The 23391-nt window shown below is 38.5% G+C and overlaps 1 protein-coding gene across 1 annotated transcript; it reads left to right on the top strand.

The window, feature by feature from the left end:
* Positions 1-1119: 1119 nt before the first annotated feature.
* mosmoa (modulator of smoothened a) lies at positions 1120-21366 on the top strand. Its single transcript, XM_028456131.1, has 3 exons — positions 1120-2110; positions 14089-14301; positions 19522-21366. The coding sequence occupies exons 1-3, from the start codon at positions 2005-2007 to the stop codon at positions 19704-19706; spliced, it is 504 nt and encodes a 167-aa protein (XP_028311932.1). The 5' UTR covers positions 1120-2004; the 3' UTR covers positions 19707-21366.
* The last annotated feature ends 2025 nt before the right edge of the window (positions 21367-23391 follow it).

The following is a 23391-nucleotide window of genomic DNA, read 5'->3' as shown; positions in this document are numbered from 1 at the left end:
TATTAAAAGGTGTTTCATATAAACTTTTCCCACTGGCTGTCATTTCTTTTGAGGTTCACAAACAAATTAGATGATAGATAATAATTTTTTGTGTATTTTACAGCTGATTTAAGACATTGAAAGCTAACATAAGAGGAATGATATATGTTTTATGGGGTTATTTATTCAAGGCTCAGTAATTGTGATTAAAGCAGGGGTGGGGTCAATTCTAACTGTAATTGCATAATTTCAATTTAATCACAATTAGGAATAATTATAAGATAGATAGATTTATTTCAGACTCAGCGTCCATACAAAACATAACTCTAATTGTAATTGGAAAAAACCTCTTGCTGTTTTAATCATAAGTAAATTGTAATTGAGCTCAGATAATTGACTGTAATTGTAATTGGGATGGAAATTCTATAAAAACTGTCAATTACAATTTCATGAAATGCAAAACTGTGGAACCATGTGACAATTCTATATCTTACACATAACACAAAGCTAACACAGGAGGACGGTCAAGTTTTATAAAGATATTTCTTTTAGGCTCGGTAATTGTGATTAATTGAATTTAAACTTTAGTCATTGAGAACGTAATTGTAATTGACTTTCAGGGGAAATATTAGCTCTAATTGTAATTGGAAAAAAAAATGCTGGTTACCTTAATCATAATTGAGTTGTAATGGTTGGAACATGGATAATTGAAGGGGTAATTGTAACTGAATAATGTAATTGACCCCGACCCTGATTGAGAGTAATTGTAATTGACTCTCAAGGGGAAACATAATTGTAATTGGAAAAAATACTGGTCACTGTAATGGAAATTGAAATGTAATTAAACATGGATAATTGAAGACGTTATTGTAATTGAAAAATGTAACTGACCCCAACCCTGATTGAGAGTAATTGTAATTGACTTTCAGGGGAAGACATAATAATTGTAATTGGAAGAAATGCTGGTAACTGTCATAGTAATTGAGTTGTAATTAAACATGGATAATTGAAGACGTTATTGTAATTGAATAATGTAATTGACCACAACCCTGGAGTGTGGTGTATTTTAGGTTCGCCAGTATTTGTTGACTCGTGACAACAAGAGCCCAGTTTCTAGTCCGTATCGCGAGAACAGAGCGAACACGTGAAGACACTGGGCTTTTTGTGTGTGTGCGCTCGCGCTGTGGGTGTGCGTGACGCTGCGTGGGGGTGTCCGCCTGATGTCATTTGGCAGAAGGGGAGGCTGAGCTAGCGGTGGGGCTACGAGTGGAAACCATAACAATACCCGTTTACTGTGCCTGGCTGTGGCTCTCTGGAACTGGAACGAACGGACAGACGCGCCGCAGTCCGGAGCAGCAGGACCAGAGGAGGGGGAAGGAGGGGATCTATCTGGCTAACGGACTCAGTCAAAGAACCAGATGCGGAGAAGATCAGGGGCTTCGCAGCAGCAGCAACAACAACAGAGGGTGATGGCTTCTCCTTTTCCTGACGGGTCAACGCAGGGCTGGGTGGGACGCACGGATACTTCACAGTGAGGGGGACTCCAGTCTGCTCTGGCCTCCGTTGTGTTTGAAAATGCGAGCTGGGTCTCGGTCCCGGCCGTCGGGCAGCTGCTGGGCCGCAGCTCGGCTTACCGAGCCCGAATCTGGGAAGTAGCTAGCTAGCTAGCCGCAGCTGTACCCGATGCTGATGCCGCTGCGGCTGCTGCTGCTGCTAAACGGATCAGAAAGACAACAGCATCGGATCAAGGAGAGCCTTTGTTCCTCCGCAGAGACTGGAAGCAGAGGGCAGCGGAGATGTGATGCTTCTGTGGGTCCTCTTTGAGCCTTTTGTCGCTGGAGGCTCGACGCGCTGGAGCTAACGTTGCTGAACAATGTCCAGCAGAGCTTCAGCAGCGGGCTGCCGTTGAAGGGGACCACGCTAGACTGAAAGCTGCCCCGGCTCTCGGCTCTCCGTGGCCGGGGTCACACTTGGACAGCCACCGCCGCTGTTCCTCTCTCATCGTTCAGCGCCTCGTCCTCCACTATGGATAAACTAACGATCATTTCAGGGTGCCTCTTTCTGGCTGCAGATATATTTGCAATAGCCAGCATCGCCAACCCAGACTGGATAAACACCGGGGAATCAGCAGGTAAACCCCAGTAGGCAACCAGTAGCAATGCTCCTTCTTTATGTTTGTTTACTTTATTTAAATCTCCATTAGCTCTACTGTAAAAGCTGTAGCTATTCTTCCTGGGGTCTACATCACAGACTATCTATCTATCAATCATATATTATATGCATGACAGTTGCGAAGTACAACAAACGGATTAGATAAAATGTAAAAAATAGCTTTCAGACAGAAAATCAAATATAACCCAAATAAAACGCAAAAACCAAAGCATACATAATACATAACATTAACTGAAACACACACAACATAGAAATTCAAAAAATAAAGTAAACTAGTAATTGATAAAAAAAAAAAAAAAAAAAAAAAACTACCTGTTTTTACCTGTCATGAAAATCAAGAACAGTTAATGAACGCCACCATTAATCAGTAAATCAGCTTGTTAATCATGTCATCAAAGTAGAGCTGGGTGATACTGACCAAAGCTCATATCTCGATAGTTTTTCTCAAAATGTCAGTATACGATATGGATCCCAATATTTTTAAATTAACAAAGTCTTACCAAAAAGACAAATCTGGGTTAAATTTGCTGATGAAAAATGCCACGCAGACACATTTATTAACAAACCGTTGCACAATATGTATCAGTTTAGTCTTTTTCTCTGCTAAAAGACAGACGTGTGAGTGAGTTCATCTAACTTAGCTTTTCATGTTCTGAGAAATAACACCAGCAGCGATTCCTAAAACAAGTATTGTAATACAAAATAAAAATGTATTGTTATAGGCGATATTGTAATTTTCTTTATCACCTAAATAGAAATCTCGATGTATTGCCTAGGCCTACATCAGAGAAATGCATTTAAGGTAAATTGATTAAATTATGGACTGGATCAAATAATTAAATGGACTAAAGGCTGTTCTCAAGCATCATTAGACAAAGGAACACAGAATGGAACAGTTAACAAAGCCAATTAGGTGAGGCTAAATATGATCTTTATTGATGCACAAAAAAAAAATACTCTGTAGAAGGTCATTATTACATAACCGTACAGCAGAATTTTGACCATTCTTGACCTGATATCCATCTTTTCATGGAGGTGAAACCAGAGTACCTAGAGAAAAATCCATAAAACATTGGGAGGACGTAATTCAGCATATAACTGGCTTCCAGTAGGATCTTGGTTTTTGCTAATCATTAGAACACTGTCAGTTACAACTATCAGGATCAGGACAAGCTACTGAAAAGTGTTTCATATTGTGGTAAAGTGATGATTAAAAAAGCACACTATGAAACCAGCCAGGTTATTGGCGGCGGTATAACTCTGTGGAATTTACACTGCAGGGCATGATTTAGTGCTTCTCTTTTTCTTTGTGTGTATTACTTTGAGCTGTACTTTTGAGATTTTGAAATTCTTATTAATTATGCCGGAACAACACATTTTTCATTTATTAAGTCAAATGTCAAGTCAAAAGTCACCTAAACATAAATTAGACCTTAATTGCTGACTCTTATTTTTAGATAATGTCTATTTGTATGGTTGCCGTATGGACAACCCGCGGTGCTATTGGTCCGGTTACCGAAGTACAAGTACGTAGCGGGTTAGGTTATAACCCAATATCGCAACAATTTTTAGGGTTAGGTTTAGGATAAGGATAAGTCTTAAGGCAGGCATACACTGTGCAATTTTTGGTCCATTTTGAGGCGATTTTCGACTGTTTTGTGGGATCGTGTTAGTCTCTGCTAGATCGTGTGTCGTGCATCGTGTAGTATACATGGGGTCACGAGAAGCAATTAACACCTTACGACCAGCTGACGATCAGCAATCGTAGGGTCGTGAGGATATCTAACATGTTTGAAATCCAGTCGCTCCTCGTGAGGGTATCTCACAGTTGAAGCAGTGCCACGGACCGGCTTACTGTAAACGTTCACACTGCACATGCACGAACACCGTAGGACCGCTGTAAAATTGACGGACTGTACTGCCCACGTCTGTCCAGCCAGCTCCTGGTCCATCACATTGCCAACTTTTCTTTTTTAAAGCTCTTTTTGCTGAGATTCACGAGCGTCTCTTCACTTCCGTTTTTTTTTTCTTCGTCTGTTTTAATGGCGGCGCTTCAGCGTTCTTCTTTTTCTTCTTCCTCTAATTTGTACGTTGCATTTCTGGAAACAAGACCCCGACGTGCCGTGTATGAACGTACAGTGTGAGCAGTCAGATTGTGTCAGAGTGTCGGTTCGTACAGTGTGAGAACATGCATCGTGAGCTGCGCACATTCGAGCTCTGCGTCTGAGTCGCACAGTTTGAGCTGGAGCTGAGTGCAACGATTGAAAAAATCGCACAGTGTATCCCAGCCTTTAGTCACGTGACCTAAGCTGGCCAATTAGGGGCGCTGCGTACTTATAGAATGTTGGTATATTGATACGGCAACTGTACGGATGGCCACTGCCTTATTTTTATGTCAAGTGACAGGATAACACAATGTTTACCTTGTCAAAGTCCAAGTGATTTGTAACACAGAAAAGGTCAGAGTTGATGTCTATTGACAGAGAAAGAGACTGTTAGGTGATCAGTGATTGAAATAAGTGTTTATTCATGTGTTGGCTTCTGTTTTCACTTGGACAGTTACATGTAGTTCAGGTCTCCAGTTCTATTTGTCTCTGACAGACAGACACATTTAGGCTATTGACCAACAGCTGCTACTCTTTTGTTCCCTTTTTGTAGGATGACAGCTTAGTAACTGGGTCAGGGAGAGTTCATCATTCACCAGCACACGTCCACACAGAATTAACTACAAAAAACTAACAGGAAGCACACAGAACGAGGACATTCAACAATAAGAGCTTTCATGTTATTAAAAAGGTTGGTCTCTCCTTTGGATTTTTCTAAAGATAGCAGACTGCGGTCCAGCCAGAGGATTAACGCCCAGATTGTCAGTTTAGTACCTGCATGTAATGAAAGTTGAACCTGTGCTATATTTATACCACAGCATTGTTGTGTCTGTGCATTTTGCTATTAGCTTTGATGTGCTGTGACTTTTTCACTCCTTATTTTCCTTATTTCTCTTTTCCTGCTTGTATGTAATCTCTCTTTCTTGATGGCTTTATAAGATAAAAAGTGTCTACTGTTTAATACCATTTATCACTTTGAGAGCCACTATATTTTTTATAAACATTATAGGAAAAAGCTTTATTTATACCCTTTGTTGGTTAGTAGCAGGGCTTTAAATGGACCTTTTTAGATCACCAGCCAGCGTGGTTAGTAGATTCTTAAAGTTACCAACCAACCAGATTTTCCACCAGCCAAATTTTTACCAGCAAAAATAAACTACATTATGAGTGCCACAGAATAGATTTAAACATTCATGTTTTTTAAAATAGTTTGTAATTTAGTTGATTGCAGAAATACATTAAAATGGTAAAAATATATACATTTAATTTAATAACAATGTTGTAACAATGCCTAAAAGGTGCAATGTGGAACATTGGGTGTGTCGGAGAAGTGAACCCTTTATAAAGTATATTCTCATAACTTAATAAACAAACTTAACTCAGATAAAAATTGGATTCCTGGTACACCGTTTGAAGTTAGAAAGAAAAAAATCAAGTACTAACCTCTTTTCAGATCCTCTTTTATCTTCATTTTACCCTGTGTTGGCAGCAGCCTTCCTTTTTGAAGTTTGTTTTTCAACACCCGATAATAATCTCCACGTTTGTTTAATTGTTCCTAACTAATTTTACATCATCATTCCGTCTGACTCCTTTGATAACGAACCATAACAATCACGTTAATGTCCTTTAGGAAAGCTATAGATTTATATCTGATGGACTGATCAGTTGGTGAAGCCTGTGTCTTCGTATGCCTGGGCGGGTGAAGTCATTAATTAATTCATTCATTCATACGCTATAGTGAGGCTGACCGCATCAACAGGAACATACTACAGACTGTGAAACAATGTGCTCTCATCCCAGTGTGTGTGATAAATACAGTAGGTCGACTTGAATAGAAAAATGTGTGTGCTGTAATAAAGTTTAACTGTTTAGAGCCCATTAACAGTGCCAGCAGCTTCCTGCTTGGGTTCTTTCATTCCTGCCTTTTCTGTAACAGTGTTTGTTTTTGGTCTGAATTATGGATTTTAGTTATTCATAATTTTAAACTTAAGCAACACCTAACTTGGTCGGGACCAGGTTATGAAGTGGATCAGATCTGAGCGAGTATAAAAGCTCCGGCTCCTGGTGCGCTGCACTAACACTGTTACGCTTTGCTGTCATCATGGATTTAAATGAATAATATTTGTTTAAGATCATAAGCTGTTCCTCCATTGTAAAGATGGTCGCTCTGCCAGGTTCTCCATTGATTTGTCAGATGCTGCAATCTAGAGGTGTCCCGATCTGATATCGGATATCGGTCAGATATCAACTAGAAAACGAATATCGGATTTTATCGGACTGCATCTAAAATCACCGATATAAGCTCTCTGATAAAATTTTCCACTCCAGCACTTCTATCCATAGGTGACTGTGGTTCACACTCCAACAAAGTAACCTACTGTTGCTGACTATTGTTCTCTGTTTGAGTAACATCACTTGATTAAGCCTTTTTTTTTTAACATTCCACACTACAAAGTAAGTAATAAAAGTATGTATGATTCATGCTGATATTGTATCTGATCAATATTGGTATCGGCCGATAAGCAAGGCTGCAATATTGGTATCATATCTGAAGTAAAAAGGTTGTATCGGGACATCCCTACTGCAATTTCCACCCGTTTATGTGATTGCGCACGTACCGAGGCTGAAAACACTTGGCTTAAATTAGCGTGTCGTGATAGACCATCGTAACACAGCTTCTCTCTGACGGGGAATGTTTTGTTAGGTGAAGCCCGCTAACAGAGATTAATCCAGGATGTAATTATCTAGATTTGTAGCATAGGCCCCTAGGGTTTGGCTTACTGTTGCATTTTTGCAATTCAAAATTCAAATAAACACAAAAAAACAGTGCTTCAAAGAGACAATTATTACACTGCTGTATTTGAAATGATATAGAGGGACAAAGTGACTATGATGCAGCACTAAGACCCGGCGTGTGATATTTTGGGCAATGTGACGAAAGCAGGTTTTACTGTGCTGAGTGCAACACAAAGCTGTGGCAGTGTGAGACAAACTGTGATTTCTAGCAGGTCGGCCTACAACTGCTCTCCTGCAGATACTCGTCCCTTCAGTGAATATTATTCAGCACCTTCTGAACGATGCCATCAAATGTCTGCCACACCACCCTGATTATAATTGTGATGTCTGCATCAAAGTGGAATAGGTGGCTTGTTTACAAAATCTATTTTTGACTTCAGCGTTTTTCAAGGGCTCTTGTGATTGTGGCAACGCTTCATTCCTACTGAGGTCGATTATGTGACTGAGACTGTTATGTATGTAGGTGCAAATCCCTCTTATTCCTTTTCTTGGTGCGAGCGATATTGTGATAGATTCTCATTAGTACAGATGTAATAGTTAGGTAAACCAAAATAGACTGCAATTGTTTTATTTTCACTTTTTCTGCCAGAAAAATCTGCAAGAAAGCTTATTGTTGGCTAGACCACAGTGGACAGCATTTGTGCCATCATCACATTAATCAATAGTAGGGATGTAACGATTAACCATAAGGCAGTTAAAAATCGATTCATAGGTATCACGGTTCACATCGATGCTGTGAAAATTGAATCGCAGTACTTTTTTTTCAACAGCAGAGGGCGCTATATCTATTTATCCTTCTCTTGTCCAGAAGTGTTAGCGGCGGGCGGAATCTGCTACTACTCTCTTTCTGGCCGCCTTTTACTCTTAAACATGTTCATAAATTATTCCTTACCCCTTTAGCACCGAAAGAATATCTGTAATATTACGTGAATATCTGTAAGAGTCACGTTCTTCTATTAGCTCTGTCTGCTAGCATAGCATCTCTTCTTCACTGCAATAATATCTGCATGCCAACCGACCACTGGGTTACCGGCGCCCTCTGCTGGTCCATACAAATATCTGACCTAAATACAATGCAATGACTGTTTTTTAAGAAACAAAATACATTTTCAGTTGCACTTTTAAAAAGAAAAAGAACTATTATGCAGTTTTGCATTGTTTACTATAGAACCAGAATTTAAATTAATAGGCTTCTTCTTCAGTTGTATTATTCTTTTATTTAGTTCATTCAAGATTTATTTTTAGTTAAATTGCATTGTTTTGAATAGTTTATCAAGGGATTCTTTTGACAATGAAAAATAAAAGGAAAATTTTTCCCAAAAAAAAATAAAGGAATATTTTTCAGTCATTTGTCTACAGTCCCATTTTGTAAAATAAATTGTGAGAGAATCGTATCGTGAACCCAGTATCGTGAATCGGGAGTTGAGTGAATCGCTACATCCCTAATCAATAGTGATAAGTTGCTGGTTCACAAGTCTTCTTTCCTTTGATTTAATTTAAAATACTCTGAAAAATGCAGACTCCCATAAGAGCTGCAGATTTGGCGAAGCTCTGACCCACATTTTTAGCCTTCAACATTTGGTCCTTGTCAAACTCAAAAAAAAATCTTACTGCTTGCATCATTTTCAGGCCCCCAACACATCATTGCTAAAAAAAAATATCAAATGTTATCTGGCTGCTTAATAACATCCCACCCACGGACTAGCATTTTGTTACTGTGTTAAATAAGTAGTCTGTGTTTGTCATTACATTAGACATCGTTTTCAGGCTGATTTTGTCTGTAATGGCAGTTTAGAAGCACTTATTTCCCATAATGACAGTATGAATAGTGCCAAATAACTGTTGTACTACCTTTTTATTCTTGATCTTAGATCATCAACAATAGATTAGAAGTGGCCGCCTTTTAAATGGTTTATTTTAGATATCTCTTTTCAAAGCACAAGGGCAGAGATGGTGTTTTAAAGAAACAAGCCATAGCCATTATAAATCAAGGCTGCAGTGCCAGTAGTTTTGCTCTGCAAGTGTATTTTTTTTTGCCAAAACTCTGGTCTGACGAGAAAAGACAAATGCTTTCCTTGAAAAGAAGACATGATCCAAGAGGACAGGGGTAGTTTTTACAGAAAAGCAGAGCTCAAACTGTAGCAGTAACACCTAATACATGGAGAGCAGAGAATTATTGCAGATATATACTGTACCGCCTGTCATTGAGCAGTTTTTAGATTTGCTACCCAATTATAACTGAATGTAGCAACTAGCACAACACGGGGGAGTGTGTGTTATGTATGGATGCCTTCGTACCTTTCTGGAGACAGGACTATGGCAGCATTCTTTCACACTGTTTGTTGGCACAAGCAAACTTCAGCGAGAATGATTCTAGATAAACTGAGAAAGAAACAACTGATTTGCTGAGAGTCTTGTCACTCGGTCTTGTTCATAAATCAAAAATATGAATAATACATTAAAAGTGTTGGAATGCTCAATAAGAAGATTAAATCATTCTAAAATAAAGGGATCTCTGTTGTATGAGACAAAAAAAAAAGCCAAACAGCGAAAACGCTCACACATACACACCATGCATATGTTCTGGCTATTAGTCGGCGTATTTGCATATCATTCTGTCTTATCAACAAGTCACATGTGCTTCCTTTTTAAATACACGCATACAGAATTAGCTTATGATTGTCAGAGGTGAAAGTAACGGATTACAAGTACTTGCATTACTGTAATTGAGTTGCTTTGATGGGTACTTGTACTTTTTTGAGTAAATTCCAAAATCAGCTATTTTATTTGTACTTAAGAACATTTTGAAAAAGTAATTAGTTACATTTCTTCAACCAACCGTTTTTGAGTAAATTATAATTTTTTTTTTGTTTTAAAATGATCAACAGACATTGTGAAACTACAAAAAATTAAATGACCAGAAAACAATCAAATGCATCACATCATAGTTGACCAACCAGATTAAACGTAATGCACCGCGCCAAAACACCATCGAATGCCGGTTATTTTATCACTTTCTTCCGTTCAGTTTGGCATTTGTACCTGTTGCTAAACACATGGCACATTTGACATGGCGCTCTTTTAGAGTTCATAAATGTAGCTATATGTGGAGCCTGAGAATGTTTTTATTTTTAAATGAATTAATTGGTGTCATTTTATCTAGAAAATAATTGTACGTTTTGAGCAACCTTTTATTTTATTTTATTCAGATGCCTTTTTTGATGCATTGATTGAGCTAACGATTAATTTTTCCAGTTCGATTCGATTCGACTCCATTCGGTTATCGATTATCTCCCCATTTATTGACTAAAAGTAATTTATACATGTTGATTTACATATTGCAAATGGGAAAAAAAACATGAATTCCTTAACATTGCAATATATGTTTATTGCTCTTTATTGTGTGCATGCATGCGTGTCCCGTCGACGCTCGCCGTCCAGTCACACCCGGGATAAAGGACGAGGGTTACGGGGAACAGCTACCTTAGACGAACGAGTGCGTGTCTTCACTGCCTTGTACTTTTGAAATTCGGAGGAACCACTCGCGCTACTTATTCTCCGGCGCTGCCATCTTTGTTTAGGTCGGACGACACATCTTTGCGCATATTTTGCGTCAGCGTCATTGATTACGTCGACGCGTTGTCCCGGCCCTACTTTGTGGAAAAATAAATGAAGTTCCAAGTGAGCAAGATGTGGCCTCTTCCTTTTTAAGTTTATATTTGAGATGTTTACTGTATGCTATGGAACCGTGGGAAGATTTAATACCAAAAATAGACGTGGGGGGTGAAAGTAACTAGTATGTTTTACTTTGAGTACTATTTAATGGAGCTACTTTTTACTTATACTTGAGTATTTTGTGTATGACTTACTTGTACTTGTACTTGAGTACAATTTCAATCAAGTAACAGTCGTTCTACTTGAGTAGGATATATCAGTACTCTTAACACCTTTAATGATTGTGCCCTAAAGCTTCTAACTCCAACCTACACGATTGTTTACGCATAAGCAAAATTAATAAATGCTGTCTTCCTATTTCGATGTAAAATCAACGTACAGATTTAATGAGTGTTACTGTTTACCCTAGCACTGCAGTAAAGTAAACTATGATACAGAATAACTCCTGCTTTTAGTATGGATTTTATCAGTGGTTGTTTTTGTGAAAAAATAATTCATCTGTTTTGCTTTTAACTACAACAGTGTTGACGCTCCTTGGCTGAAGTGATTACATGTATCTGTGTACCATCGCGTGCCTGCCTGTTGTTGGAAAGGAATTCTTTAGTGAGCCAGTGAAACAGCAGGAGGCCGGAGGATCCAGGGAAAATGGTCATTAACCCATAGAACTGTGGCTATCAAGGGTCGTCTAATGTTCCCATTTTCTTCCAGTTTTTCTGCCTCTCACCGGCTTTTCTCCAATGGTTTCAAAAGTTGATATATTACAATAATATACAAAGTACAGACTGTATACATTTATGAGTCTACATAGGTAAATATTGTTTCTGGAGCCTTTGAAGTGAATTGTTTTTTGAGAGAAGGGCTGGGGTAGTATTCGGCTGATGATGTGAAAGTAGTGCTTTTCTTTGTGCGTTACTCAGCCACAGGATTTCCTTTGTTGATGGCCTGTACAAACCAACCGTGCAGGGTAACAGGAACACTTTTGTTCAGCCACTTGTCCACACATATTCCATTACTCGAATAGCATTAATACCTTAAAACTGATAGAGATGCACATTTTTTTATCACATAAAGTCACAATGTAGGCCCCATATATAGAGAAATCAAACATCAGTTGCTTCGAAGAAAAAGGACGTAAAAGGTTAAATGTGACACTCTAAGTTTGTTTTGATCTCCTCTACCGTAAACACTTAAGTTCATCAACATTGTTGGAAAATTTTCACACATTGCATTGTGGGATATAGAGTCCCGTAGACTGATGCACAGAAGTGTTTTTACTTCATTCTTTCCGTTTTACTTCTTACTTTTCCGACAATGTCTAATGGCGCGTTCCCACTGCCGGTATCGGCTTTACTCGGGTCCACACACCTGACACGCGAAACTGCTTATGTCACATTTTCAGACCAGGGTTGCTTTTTTGGAACCTCAACAAAGGAGGTACTAAAAAAAGCAGCACCAGGTGCTATGGAGGAGGAAATTTTTCCCAATGGAAACGGTAAAAAACAGAGTAAAGCAGAGCCGATACCACCAGTGGAAACGTGCTGTAAGAGTGTTTACGGAGGAGCTGAAAACAAACTGTCAAAAGGCCATTTCAACTTTTTACGTATTTTTTCATGCAAATTATCTTTTATTTATTGATCAATGAGGCCTACACTGAGTCTTAATGTAATTAAAAATGTAATATCTCGCAGCTTTAAATAGTTGAACCTCAGCAGGTGCTCTCGGTGATAAACGGTGTTGTATGTATAAGCCTTAAAACACGAAGTTATAGGAAAGCATTCCACAAACCTGCCTGCATCAACATTGTGCTCTGAAAGCCCCTCGCCCCAACCCCACTTTTTATTTTTCTAATGGGCACTCCACCTCCATGCATTCTCTCACTAATAGTCTTGCCTTTTATTGCCTGAGACCTGAGCCGTGCGGTGCTGCTTTGCTTACTCAGGTAGAAAATCCCCTTGAGGACGGGCTTTAATTGAATGGCTTATCTCTGGAGTGCCTGTGCCGCTGGAGCATGATCTGGCTCTGACATCCGGCCTTCACACTCTAGCAGAGGATTTGCTCTTGACTCAGTCTAGGGCATGAGTCCATTTGTCTTCCTGTCTGATTAATGATGGATGGGTATAGTGAAGAATCAAAGTCGTATCATATTTTTGAAAGCAGGCATGCATTTTCTTTCTTAGAGGTCTAGCATAGATCACTCAGAGGATGATGAAGGTAGAAGCCTCTAGCTCTGTATGTTAAAGCTAAGAAAGGAAAATAAATCTGAGTATGGAACATTTTTACAGTGGTTCCGTAGTTTGTCAAAGACTCTGTGTTTGTTATTCATCACATCTGCGTGGGAAACGCTTAACAAATGGCAGAGTGCCTTTGGTCCTCAGCCTCTGTTCCCAGGGAGTGGAAGCTTTCATTTTTTTTTATCATATATCTTGTCATCACTCAGTCTGTCTTTAAATTTATTAGCATATACAGTACATGATGCAGTATGTATATCTCTATATATATATTGAGATTTAAGATATGTTGATTTTTCTATTTTGGTGATTCAGAAAACTATAATATTGCCTATATTGATATATATTATAGCTTATTTTCTATTGAAATTCTTGCTTTTGTTATTTCACAGTTGGTGGATTTCTGACTACAGAACTCTCACACATGCTGTTCCTTATAAGAGAAAAAGCCAAAGGTGGCATATATTGTCCAGCTATTTGTTAATAAATGTGCCTGTGTGGCATTTTGCATCATCAAATTTAACCAAAAATTGTCTTTCTGGTCTAGCTTTCTTGGAATAAAAATATTAAGATTTATATCGTGTATCGCCATTTTGAGAAAAAAATCGATCAGCATGTAAGATATTTGCACGCATGAAAGAATCCATTTGATTTATGTTTACAGAGGAAATGTAAATGCTAAAGCCTTTTACCATCGGTAGTCGGCGATTTTTCAAATGAACCATGTGAGGCTGCAACAGGTACAAGTGTGTCAAGGATCTGCGTGGGCTTTTTTATCAGTTGTGCTATATTTAGTAATGATGATTGAAGTTGGAGCGTTTTGAACTCGCAGTTGTCCATGAATGATGAATCAGCCACAGACTGAAGAATAACTGAAATGTTTGATAAGTACTTGATGTAGAAAGCAAATTTAGTGTTAGGTAAATGTTGTTTTTGCTATTTTTAGTTTGCGTTATTGCATTTCTTTGTTACAGAAAGCGAAGGGTAACTGGAGCTATAACTAGTGATAAACACTTTGATACATGTGTATATTTGACTTGACTCGGTTTCATTCTACCTTGACCAAAGTGAAAAGGTTACAAACCAAACTGCCTCGCTTTCAAATTGTTACTAACCATGGTGTCGCTCTGCAGGCGCCCTCACAGTTGGACTGGTCCGGCAGTGCCAGACTATCCACGGACGTGACAGAACCTGCATCCCACCGCGGCTGCCGCCCGAGTGGGTCACCACGCTTTTCTTCATCATCATGGGCATTATCTCTCTCACAGTGACCTGCGGACTGCTGGTGGCATCACACTGGCGCCGAGAAGCCACCAAATACGCCCGATGGATCGCCTTCACTGGCAGTAAGCAAGACGATGACACTGTGAATGCATTCAGCTCACTATCACTAGACTTCCTGTCAGCACATTCTCCCCAGAGATGTGTCTGTCCTCTCTGTCTCCCTGTATGACTTCTCAATGATCACCTTTGGCTCATTATCTATACAAACCTACTTACTGTTTGTTTAGACCATTGAAGCCAGAAAAGAGCAGGATCAGTCACAGAAGTGTGGAACATTGTTTATAGTGTGGGTGCTTACATGTTTCTAAATTTAAATGGGTTTTGTTTGATTACTTAATGACTCCTCTTAAGCTGTTTCAGTGACTAACAAAGCCGGGTTGGTCTAAATCAGTGGCTTCTCTGCCTCATAATTGATCTTGTGTTTAATCTTCCTCTTGACTTTTCAGTCCATGTCTCCTTCTGTTTTTCTAGAAAAGATTCTCTTGTAGATGCACTTTTACGGTGCAGCATTTTATAATAACTCGGCATCCATATCTTGCTCTGTGACTGGGTTTCATAAGACTGTGTAGGAGTGTGGGCTGTGATTGGTCTGTTAGCTGAGGAGAACAACAGCCCTGAGCACATTTAGATAGATACAGATAAATAGAAGTTTACCATTTTTACAGATCTATGTGGCTTAAAGATGATTAAGATTTTTAAGTTAGCAGTTCTCCTATTCCTGAATCAAAGTACCCACTTTTTCTGACTACAACATTTTACTATAATTTTATAATACTATAATTCAAAACAAATACATAGCATAATGTTGGGATGAATGCGTGTTAACACATATTTTTTAAAGAAGTGAAATGAAACAGTATTTAGTGCCTTCTGAATAGGTCACTATCAAACCAAAATCCCATTATTTTTTGTTTTGTTTTATTTTTTCAGTTTTCCACTCTCTCTAGGGGTACATGTACCCCCATTTGAGGATCACTGCTCTAAGTTAATGTGGTTGTTTCTTTTTCACCCTTGTGTGGGTTTGTTCCTAAATACTTGCAAATACCGTATTATCCGGGGTATAGTGCGCGCTAGCGTATTAGCCGCTTTGCAATATTCCTGGTAGGACGACTCGATTAATGAAAAAATAATAATCACGATTATTTTAGTCACAATTGAAATCCTGATTATTCAAACGATTATTTGTCAACTGAAGGTATTTATTTTGTACAAAACAATGTAAAAACGAGCATTTCAACCTGATGTGAGTAGTGAGTGCATGCACACGGCTGATGCGCACGCGTGTGAGACTGAGCCCACGCACGCACACACACACACACATGATAAGCACCCCTGCATTAAAAAATGTTAAATGCTAAATAGATATTTTTATTTGTACGAATTTATGTCTTTTATCAGATTCTACCTCAACCGCCGCATTGGTGAAAACTTTATTTATCAATTCATCATGCGCATGTCCCATAGAAATAAACCAAAAAAAAACAGAAAAGCATGTGTGCATCAAAAAAAAAAAAAGAGATAAACCAGGGAAATCGCACATGCTATTTTACATTGCACCCGCAAATATACCTCTTTATAACACTACAGAGTATGTACACCTTATTGTACACCCAACCATCAAACACATACTCATTTGGCCATAATTGACAACTCTACTTAAGCCCCCACTATATGAATACATACGTCCGATGGGCACTCTACTAGTATATTCTTTAAACGTAAATACAATCCTTAAAACACTAAATTCATGTTCACTTTTGTACAAATACATATATTGTTTGAATGCAAATAAACAAGAAGGTGTAAAGTATAAATTATTCTTTCTTCATTACCAAGTGTTTTTGCTGCGTTTCGCCATGTTTCAAGGCCGCGAGCAACAACTTTCCTTGTGTTGTCCTGCAGGCTAGCATTAGCTTTAGCTCTGAGAGGGGCGGGAAGGAGGAGCTTGCATGTGCATGCATTAAACAACTTAAAGTTATTAATATTAATCGTTTTTTCTCAAGTGTGCCAAGCTTTGTCCTTTGTCGATATCGTAAATCGTGGGAGTTTGTTTTATTTAGCAAATAAATGTATGTATAATTAAAAAATAATAATAATAATTTAAATAATCACTCTTTCTCGATTGTTGTTTTTGTAATCGCTGCGTGCAATAATCAAAATTGTAATCAAATTTCGATTAATTGCACAGCCTTAATTCCTGGAACAATTCGTGTATAAGCCCCTCCCTCACATAGGCTGCACTCTATTGACTGATCAATCAGGGCGTGTGCAGGTTCTGATTCTGGAGATTAAGGTGTATTTTGATGAGTTTCCATCTATACATGAGCTCACCTTCTCACTGCACCAAATCTGCACATCAGTCCATTTACAGCTTTTTATAGACATTGTTTTTCCTGTAATCAGTTTGATACACTGGTGTGTGTCAGTTCTTCTTACTGTGCACTTACACCAGCCTCAGAGTCCAGTGTTAGATCACTTCTGAACAAATGTAATATGATTTAAGAAATTTATTTCATAAGCTAAATCAAATGGCATTAAGTCACTGTTTAGCAATGCACACAAAGTAAATACGTTACCATGGTAACTGCCAGCCATTGTCCCCTTTCCCACTCTATCCATCATTCAGCTTTGACTGTCTACTCGTCTGCATTTTTACTTCTTTTTCTTTTTATTCATGTGTTCAGAAGAATGGTTTTCCTTGAAGAAGTACATAAAAATAAGGTGGCAGTGGCAAAAAATTGCTACTTATTAAAATTATTTTTAGGGATTGACGTCAGTTAACACTTTAAAGCAGGGGTGTCAACTCGTTTTTGATCAACGGGTTCTAGGCAGAAAAAATAGCAATTTTTATATTATTGTGCCCTAGTTTTCAATATCAGTCCCTGCAGAATCTTCACTTAAAATCATCATCTAATAATGTCATCCATTCATTTTCTGACCCGTTTGCTTCTTTTTTCAGGGTCGCTAGGCGGTGGATACATCCTGTACAGGGTGCCAGTCCATCATAGTAATCTAATAATTACTTAATGAATTTTTACTGGTTTATAACCAATAATAAGATGAATAAGGATGAATAAGGTGTATATGATCTTATCATATGAATGTCGTTTATCAAATTTAGGACCTCATGAGTGTTAATAATGCTCATAACTATGTAAGCCTTTATAAGACTATAAAAGCATTAATAAGACTGCATAGGTGTTAATAGGACTAAATAAGCGTTTATATGACTAGATAAGTGTGAATTAAGTTTAAAGACTATATAGGTGTTAATAAATCAAATAAAACAAACGTAGCCAATGACAGATTTCGTTATGGTTGCAAAATAAATCTAAATGCCACCCAGTGTTACTGGTTACTTAGCAACTGTATTTTGTTGTGTCACCCTTTGTTGAAGACGGCTTCATTTTTGGATTGGTTGTCATGTTGACTTAAAGCACGTGTCAAACATAAGACCCGGGGGCCGCATCCGGCCCTTCAGAGCAACTAAATTGACCTGCCTTGGGAAGTAAAAATTACAAAAATACCAAATACTTCAGTATCAATAATTCAGTCCCTCTAAATCCATAAATTCAATGAGACTCCACAATATTTTTCAGGGGCTTTGTCTAAATCACATTACTGCAGTCATACAGTAGTTAAATGCAAACTGTCAAAAGGTGCTCTACAATTTTTTAAAATTCTGAAATTTTTCTCAGAGAAGGAGTTTTGAAGTAACGATCCTACATGGACTGTTATCTGTAATGTATCGCTTGGATACTGTAGGTGCCTTACATAGTGTATTTATCACTTATACACAAAAGTGCAAGCTTGCTATCTGGACGCCGTAATGCGTTTCCCTCAGCGTTCTGTTCCACTTCAAACATGCGCTGAGGAGAAGATCTCAGCGTGCACGCTGCTGTTGAGGGGTGGCCTGTTACACGTCTAATGACGCTCAGCATGTGGGCGACACACTGAGCTAATTGATCCCCCTGGGATTGAGATGCTTCTGACTTCTGAATCCTCCAGTGAGTCCATTATGTTCCCACATGAAAGTCAGCAGGAGAACTGGAGGGCCATTACCATGCCCCATGGTTACATTAGATTACACCTTAATGTGGAGTATTTTGCATTTATTCCCATGATGATTGATTTCATTTTGAAAGCACAATAATTCTTTCTCAAGTTATATTATCTAGACCTTTCATTTTTTCCTTGAAAGTCTACCACTCGTAGTAGCGCGAGGAGCTTAAAGTAGAAAACTCAAGTCCAGTTAAAGCAAACACTGTCTGACTGTTTGAGGTTTGCGTCTTTTGTGTCGTAGATTGTGAAGGTTTATTGCTGCCTCTCGTGTTTTGGCGTGCTTTATATTTTCACACACATGGTTTTCTTCCCCTCAAAGCTCATTACATGATCAAAAATAGAGCTCCGCTTTGCTTCTTATAGAAAACCAAATGAGTAATTTACAATGTCAAATTTACAGCGACTGCACTGTGTTATTAAGGCAGAAGTAGGAAAAGATTATTGAAGCCAATGTTCACAGTGAGAGAATAGTCAATCATTTGAGCCTATTGTCATTTATTTCTTATTTATTGGCCACGGTTACATGATGTTTTTTAATTCTGAATTAATTATTCCAAATTAAATTATTCGGAATTATCAACTTTAAAAAGTAATTCCGAATTGAGGTTTACCTGGAAAACGGGTTTATTCGGGGGGGGGGGGGGGCAAAAACCATCCACTCTTTACGGCGTTGTTTTGTGAATCGACAGAGCAGGCCATAGACATATACACATTCTATTGGCTGATCCTAACAACAGCTCTAGGGTACGTACGAATGGACACAGTCAGTTGCGATAGCCAATCAGATATTTTTGATTAATAAAAATCTCACCTGTAGTGGGAAGAGAGAGAGAGTGTGTGTGTGTGTGTGTGTGTGTGTGTGTGTGTGTCTGTGTGTCTGTGTGTCTGTGTGTCTGTGTGTCTGTGTGTCTCTGTGTCTCTGTGTCTCTGTGTCTCTGTGTCTGTGTCTGTGTCTGTGTCTGTGTCCGTGTGCGTGTGTGTCGGGGGGGGGGCACAGTATGTCAGCTGGGGGGGACTGCCCGCGAATGTGTCGTTACTCCCTTTCCACACTCCAAAAAAGTCATTCATTCTTACTCATGTGCATAGGGGTTAAGATAATTGCTTGTGTTTTTTCATTCATTCATGGTAACATTGAGATATTCAGCAAGCTACGAGTTCAAACATTGTTCTTGTCCTGGAGAAGTATTTTCTAATGTAATATCCTGTTCTTCCTCCTTCAGTGATCCTGTTCTGCATGGCGGCGCTCATCTTCCCAATAGGCTTCTACATTAACGAGGTCGGAGGTCAGCCGTACAAGCTTCCCAACAACACGGTGGTGGGCTCCTCGTATGTGCTCTTCGTCCTCTCCATCTTCTTCACCATAGTGGGACTGCTGTTTGCAGGAAAGGTGTGCCTTCCGGGGTGAAGGCACCACGGCGCTCGCCTCTGGACTGCCACGAGAGGCTGTGAAAAATGTTATAGGATTTACAGACAACAGACAATGACTGAAAATTAAAAAAAAACAACAAACTCTGGCCAGACGCCTCAAACAAGCAAGCCTCAGCTGAAGCGTCGAGTGGACCACAGTTCCTCGGACTGGAGGAGCTCGAACTTGGAAAAGATGAAAATGGATGAATAAACACTAAAGGGGACGCGGGCACGGAGGCGTAGAGGAGTGTGAGCGAGGGCAGCCGAGGACGCCACAGCGCCCTGCCACTGTTGATTTACAATATGGCCGTCTCCCTGTTGTTGTTCTGTTGGGAAGGGTGCTTAATGTGCAGCTGCCATGGCAACGGGGGCCACAATGCTGGAGCGCATTTCTTGAGCACCATTAGAACCACTCCTCGACTTGATTCCCAGCCTTCCGCCAAATCCCCGGCACACATCTGCTCCGTTTCTACTCCTGTTGCTATTTTTGGCTTCTCGCAGCTATTTTCAGTTTCTTTTGTTTTTTTCCGCTGTGGTAGAATTTGTTTATTTCTTCCCTTCCATCCCCGTCACTTTTAGTAGTCCACGATATTCAGGTTCACTGAACTGAACAATGAGAATTTAAGGTTTTGCTCTCTATCTTTTATTTTCTTATTTAAAAGTTTGGCTTCGGAGCAGGATTAATTCTCTGCCGTCACGTCACACTCGACCCAAGGTGTTTGTGTGTGTAAACAGATGTGATTCTCTCCGTCAGAGCGCGTACACACACAGGCGACAGTGAATGTGAAGACAGAAAGACTCAAGTGTGCTTTCCCCGTGTCTTAGGTAGCAGCAGAGCAGCTCCCGCACCATTAAGGAGAATGCCACTTCACGTAGTAGGGCCTGGCATTGTGTCGTCCAATCAGAGTGTAGACAGCAGCTTCACCAACATACTGATATACATTTGCCAATAACTATAAGACTGTGAATTTACACGCCTCATGTGTTTGTAGTAATACCCAGAAAGAGCCACTTTGGGTTATTTAAAGTATTCTCCTAGTATGGACACCACTGGGATGCCGGGGAGTGAAGATAAACCTGTGCATCACAACATCAACAGACAGTATTAAATAGACAGTATTGAATTTCATAGGTAGAGAGTGAAGTTACATAAAGTGTAAAAACAAATGTAAATGCTGAAATCGGTGGTATTCTCCTTTAATGTCGGACAGGAAGTCGGTGAGCATGGTGAGATAGTTCTTTGATTTTAATTAAGATTTTTTTTGTTTTTGTGTGTTTTGTGCAAATGTCGAAGCACTGGGACTGCAGGTCGGGTCCATGCGTGGGGTTAAACCTCGGTGTGCTGCTGGAGGACTGTGAATGAAACACACACACACACACACACACACACACACACACACACACACACACACACACACACACAGAACTCTACGTCACACTGATGCAACAGTGAATGATACACAGCTGCCTTTTTCTTTATTTTTTTGGTTTTTAATTGCAGAAAAAACACATTGGTTTATTTTTCCTGGTCCTTGTGAGGGCTTTCAGTTCTTTAAGATACTTTATTCATTGATGCAATATCATTTCTACAGAAAAGCTTCTTTTAGTTTGCAGAATGTTAGATATTCTTCTGCAACTCATATTTATTGCATAATTCCAGCAAGTTCATTTTCTTTTTTTTTTTTTTTTTTTTTTTTTTTTAAAAAAAAAAAAATATATGTTAAGGTTTCGTTTATTCAAACAAGGTTTTTCAGGATTTATTTATTTTTTTTAATCTCCTGACAGGTTATGACTGTCAACTGCCAGTCTTCTTCATAGGTGATTGCTTTGATATACAAGTTCTGGCATAAGGAAAGCTTCAAAGCATCTTCTGATGGCTTTCATGTGTCCCTATGAGTTCTATGTCTAGGAGATACATTTTTTCTTCCTGAATAGACAAAACCTTCACATATTTCAAATGTATTACATTTACTTTATCTCAGTGACTTTACAAAGCTACAATGTAACTGCAGACAAAGGAAAACATGTTTGAAATCTGAAAAAATAGATAAAAAATGACGTTTAAGTTAAAAACTAACTTGGTCAAATATAAGGAGTAAACATATTTTTTCGTACAAATGTTTGGCTAAATAAGTTGATAGAGTTGTCTCAGTGATTGAGCTTTGACTTTTTTGTTTATTTCTAATTGGCAAACGTTTAAGACGGAACATTTTAAAGGTTTATATTTTTTGTAAGCTTATATTCTAATTTATAAATGCAGTGCCACTAAGTAGGGAACATAATAAGCCTTTAGCAGCTTCTGTCACACTGAGGAAAGCTTAATAAGAAATTATTTTCAGGCAGGCTCTGAAATTAATATGTGTCGTGCATGGCTTTAATGGATTTATAAGCCCATTTAGGCTTGAGTCAGGAAATGAGGGTAGGCCAAAGGATATAAATAATTGTTTTATCTCAAAAAGTGTAGGATGATATTAGATTGACTCAGCATTTCTCAATAGAAATAATCATAAACTTCGGATTTAGCAAAGCACTCAGATCTGTATTATTTCAGCCTTATTCTGAACCTCAGAATTCTTGCATAAATGTATAATTGTGACCTTATCGCATCCTTTGGAGAACAAAGTAATTTAAAAGTCACAGTTCAGGAAGCTGATGAATTATTTATATATGTTTTTCCCCACTCTATGATCCCAATAGTTGCAGTATTTGGTGTATTCATAACATTATATACATGGACACTAAAAAATGAAGGCAACACATAGGTTATCAATGTGTGTGTGTGTTGTGTCATTCACAGTCTGCGAGTGGATAAGTCTTAGTTTCCGTTTTTTTTCTTCTGTTTTCCTGCTCAGCATTTCTTCTTCTATCTGACGACGTATACGGTTAATCTGCACACACTGCAGTGGCCTAACCTGGTCCATTCAGTATTGTGCCATGACCTGTTTTTGTTTCATAATGTACAGACACACAAAAAGCAGGATTTCTGTGTATTAGGAAGCACTGTGCATTCAACAGTATAGGTAACAGACATAGAAGCACCGCAAATGTATAAAAGAAAAGAGAACTTCTTACCTCATTGTTTTTTTTTTTTTTTTGTTTTTTTGGTTTCTTATTATTTTCTAATGGTGGCACCATGTGTGCCCCCTAATTTGTCTCTTGCCTTGATTGGGTGTCTACACATAAAGCCTGTGATCATAGGAAATTATTTATCACTGAATAAAAAGAGAAAAATTCGGGTGTGTGACTCTGACACTGTCTGTATTGTGTTTTTTTCCCTTAAAAAAGTACAATTATAATACTATATATATTTCTATTGCATCTCAGCATTACTTTCATTCATTTATCTTTAAGATGACTATTAACAGAGAAAATAAATGGCATTTACAGAGTGCTTTGTAACTGTGACTGCTATAAGCTGCACATTATTGTTTAGCAAAAGTTTGTGTTTTGCTGATCCTTCTACTACACATACTTATATTACATAATATATTATATTATATTTATTATTTGATTGGTCCCCTAATATTTACTGGTTTTGAGGCTATACATTCTGATTGACTATGACAACCAATACATTGTATATTGGCTTTAAGTGGATGGAAGTGCAACTATACTCTTCAATCTGATTCTATCCACAACACACATAAAACTAGGGTTGTCCCGATGTAACTTTTTTCACTTTC

Source organism: Gouania willdenowi, chromosome 8 (genome assembly GCF_900634775.1).
Source record: "Gouania willdenowi chromosome 8, fGouWil2.1, whole genome shotgun sequence".
Taxonomy (NCBI): Eukaryota; Metazoa; Chordata; class Actinopteri; order Blenniiformes; family Gobiesocidae; genus Gouania; species Gouania willdenowi.
The sequence above is the reverse complement of the archived record's forward strand: the minus strand, read 5'-3'. Positions and strand labels throughout refer to the sequence as shown.

What these genes read in the sequence shown, in the direction of transcription:
- mosmoa (XM_028456131.1), top strand. Translation starts at nt 2,005, where the DNA reads ATGGATAAACTAACGATCATTTCAGGGTGCCTCTTTCTGGCTGCAGAT. An exon ending in AAACACCGGGGAATCAGCAG is followed by an intron (nt 2,111 to 14,088) that starts GTAAACCCCAGT and finishes GTCGCTCTGCAG; the next exon opens with GCGCCCTCACAGTTGGACTG. An exon ending in ATGGATCGCCTTCACTGGCA is followed by an intron (nt 14,302 to 19,521) that starts GTAAGCAAGACG and finishes TTCCTCCTTCAG; the next exon opens with TGATCCTGTTCTGCATGGCG.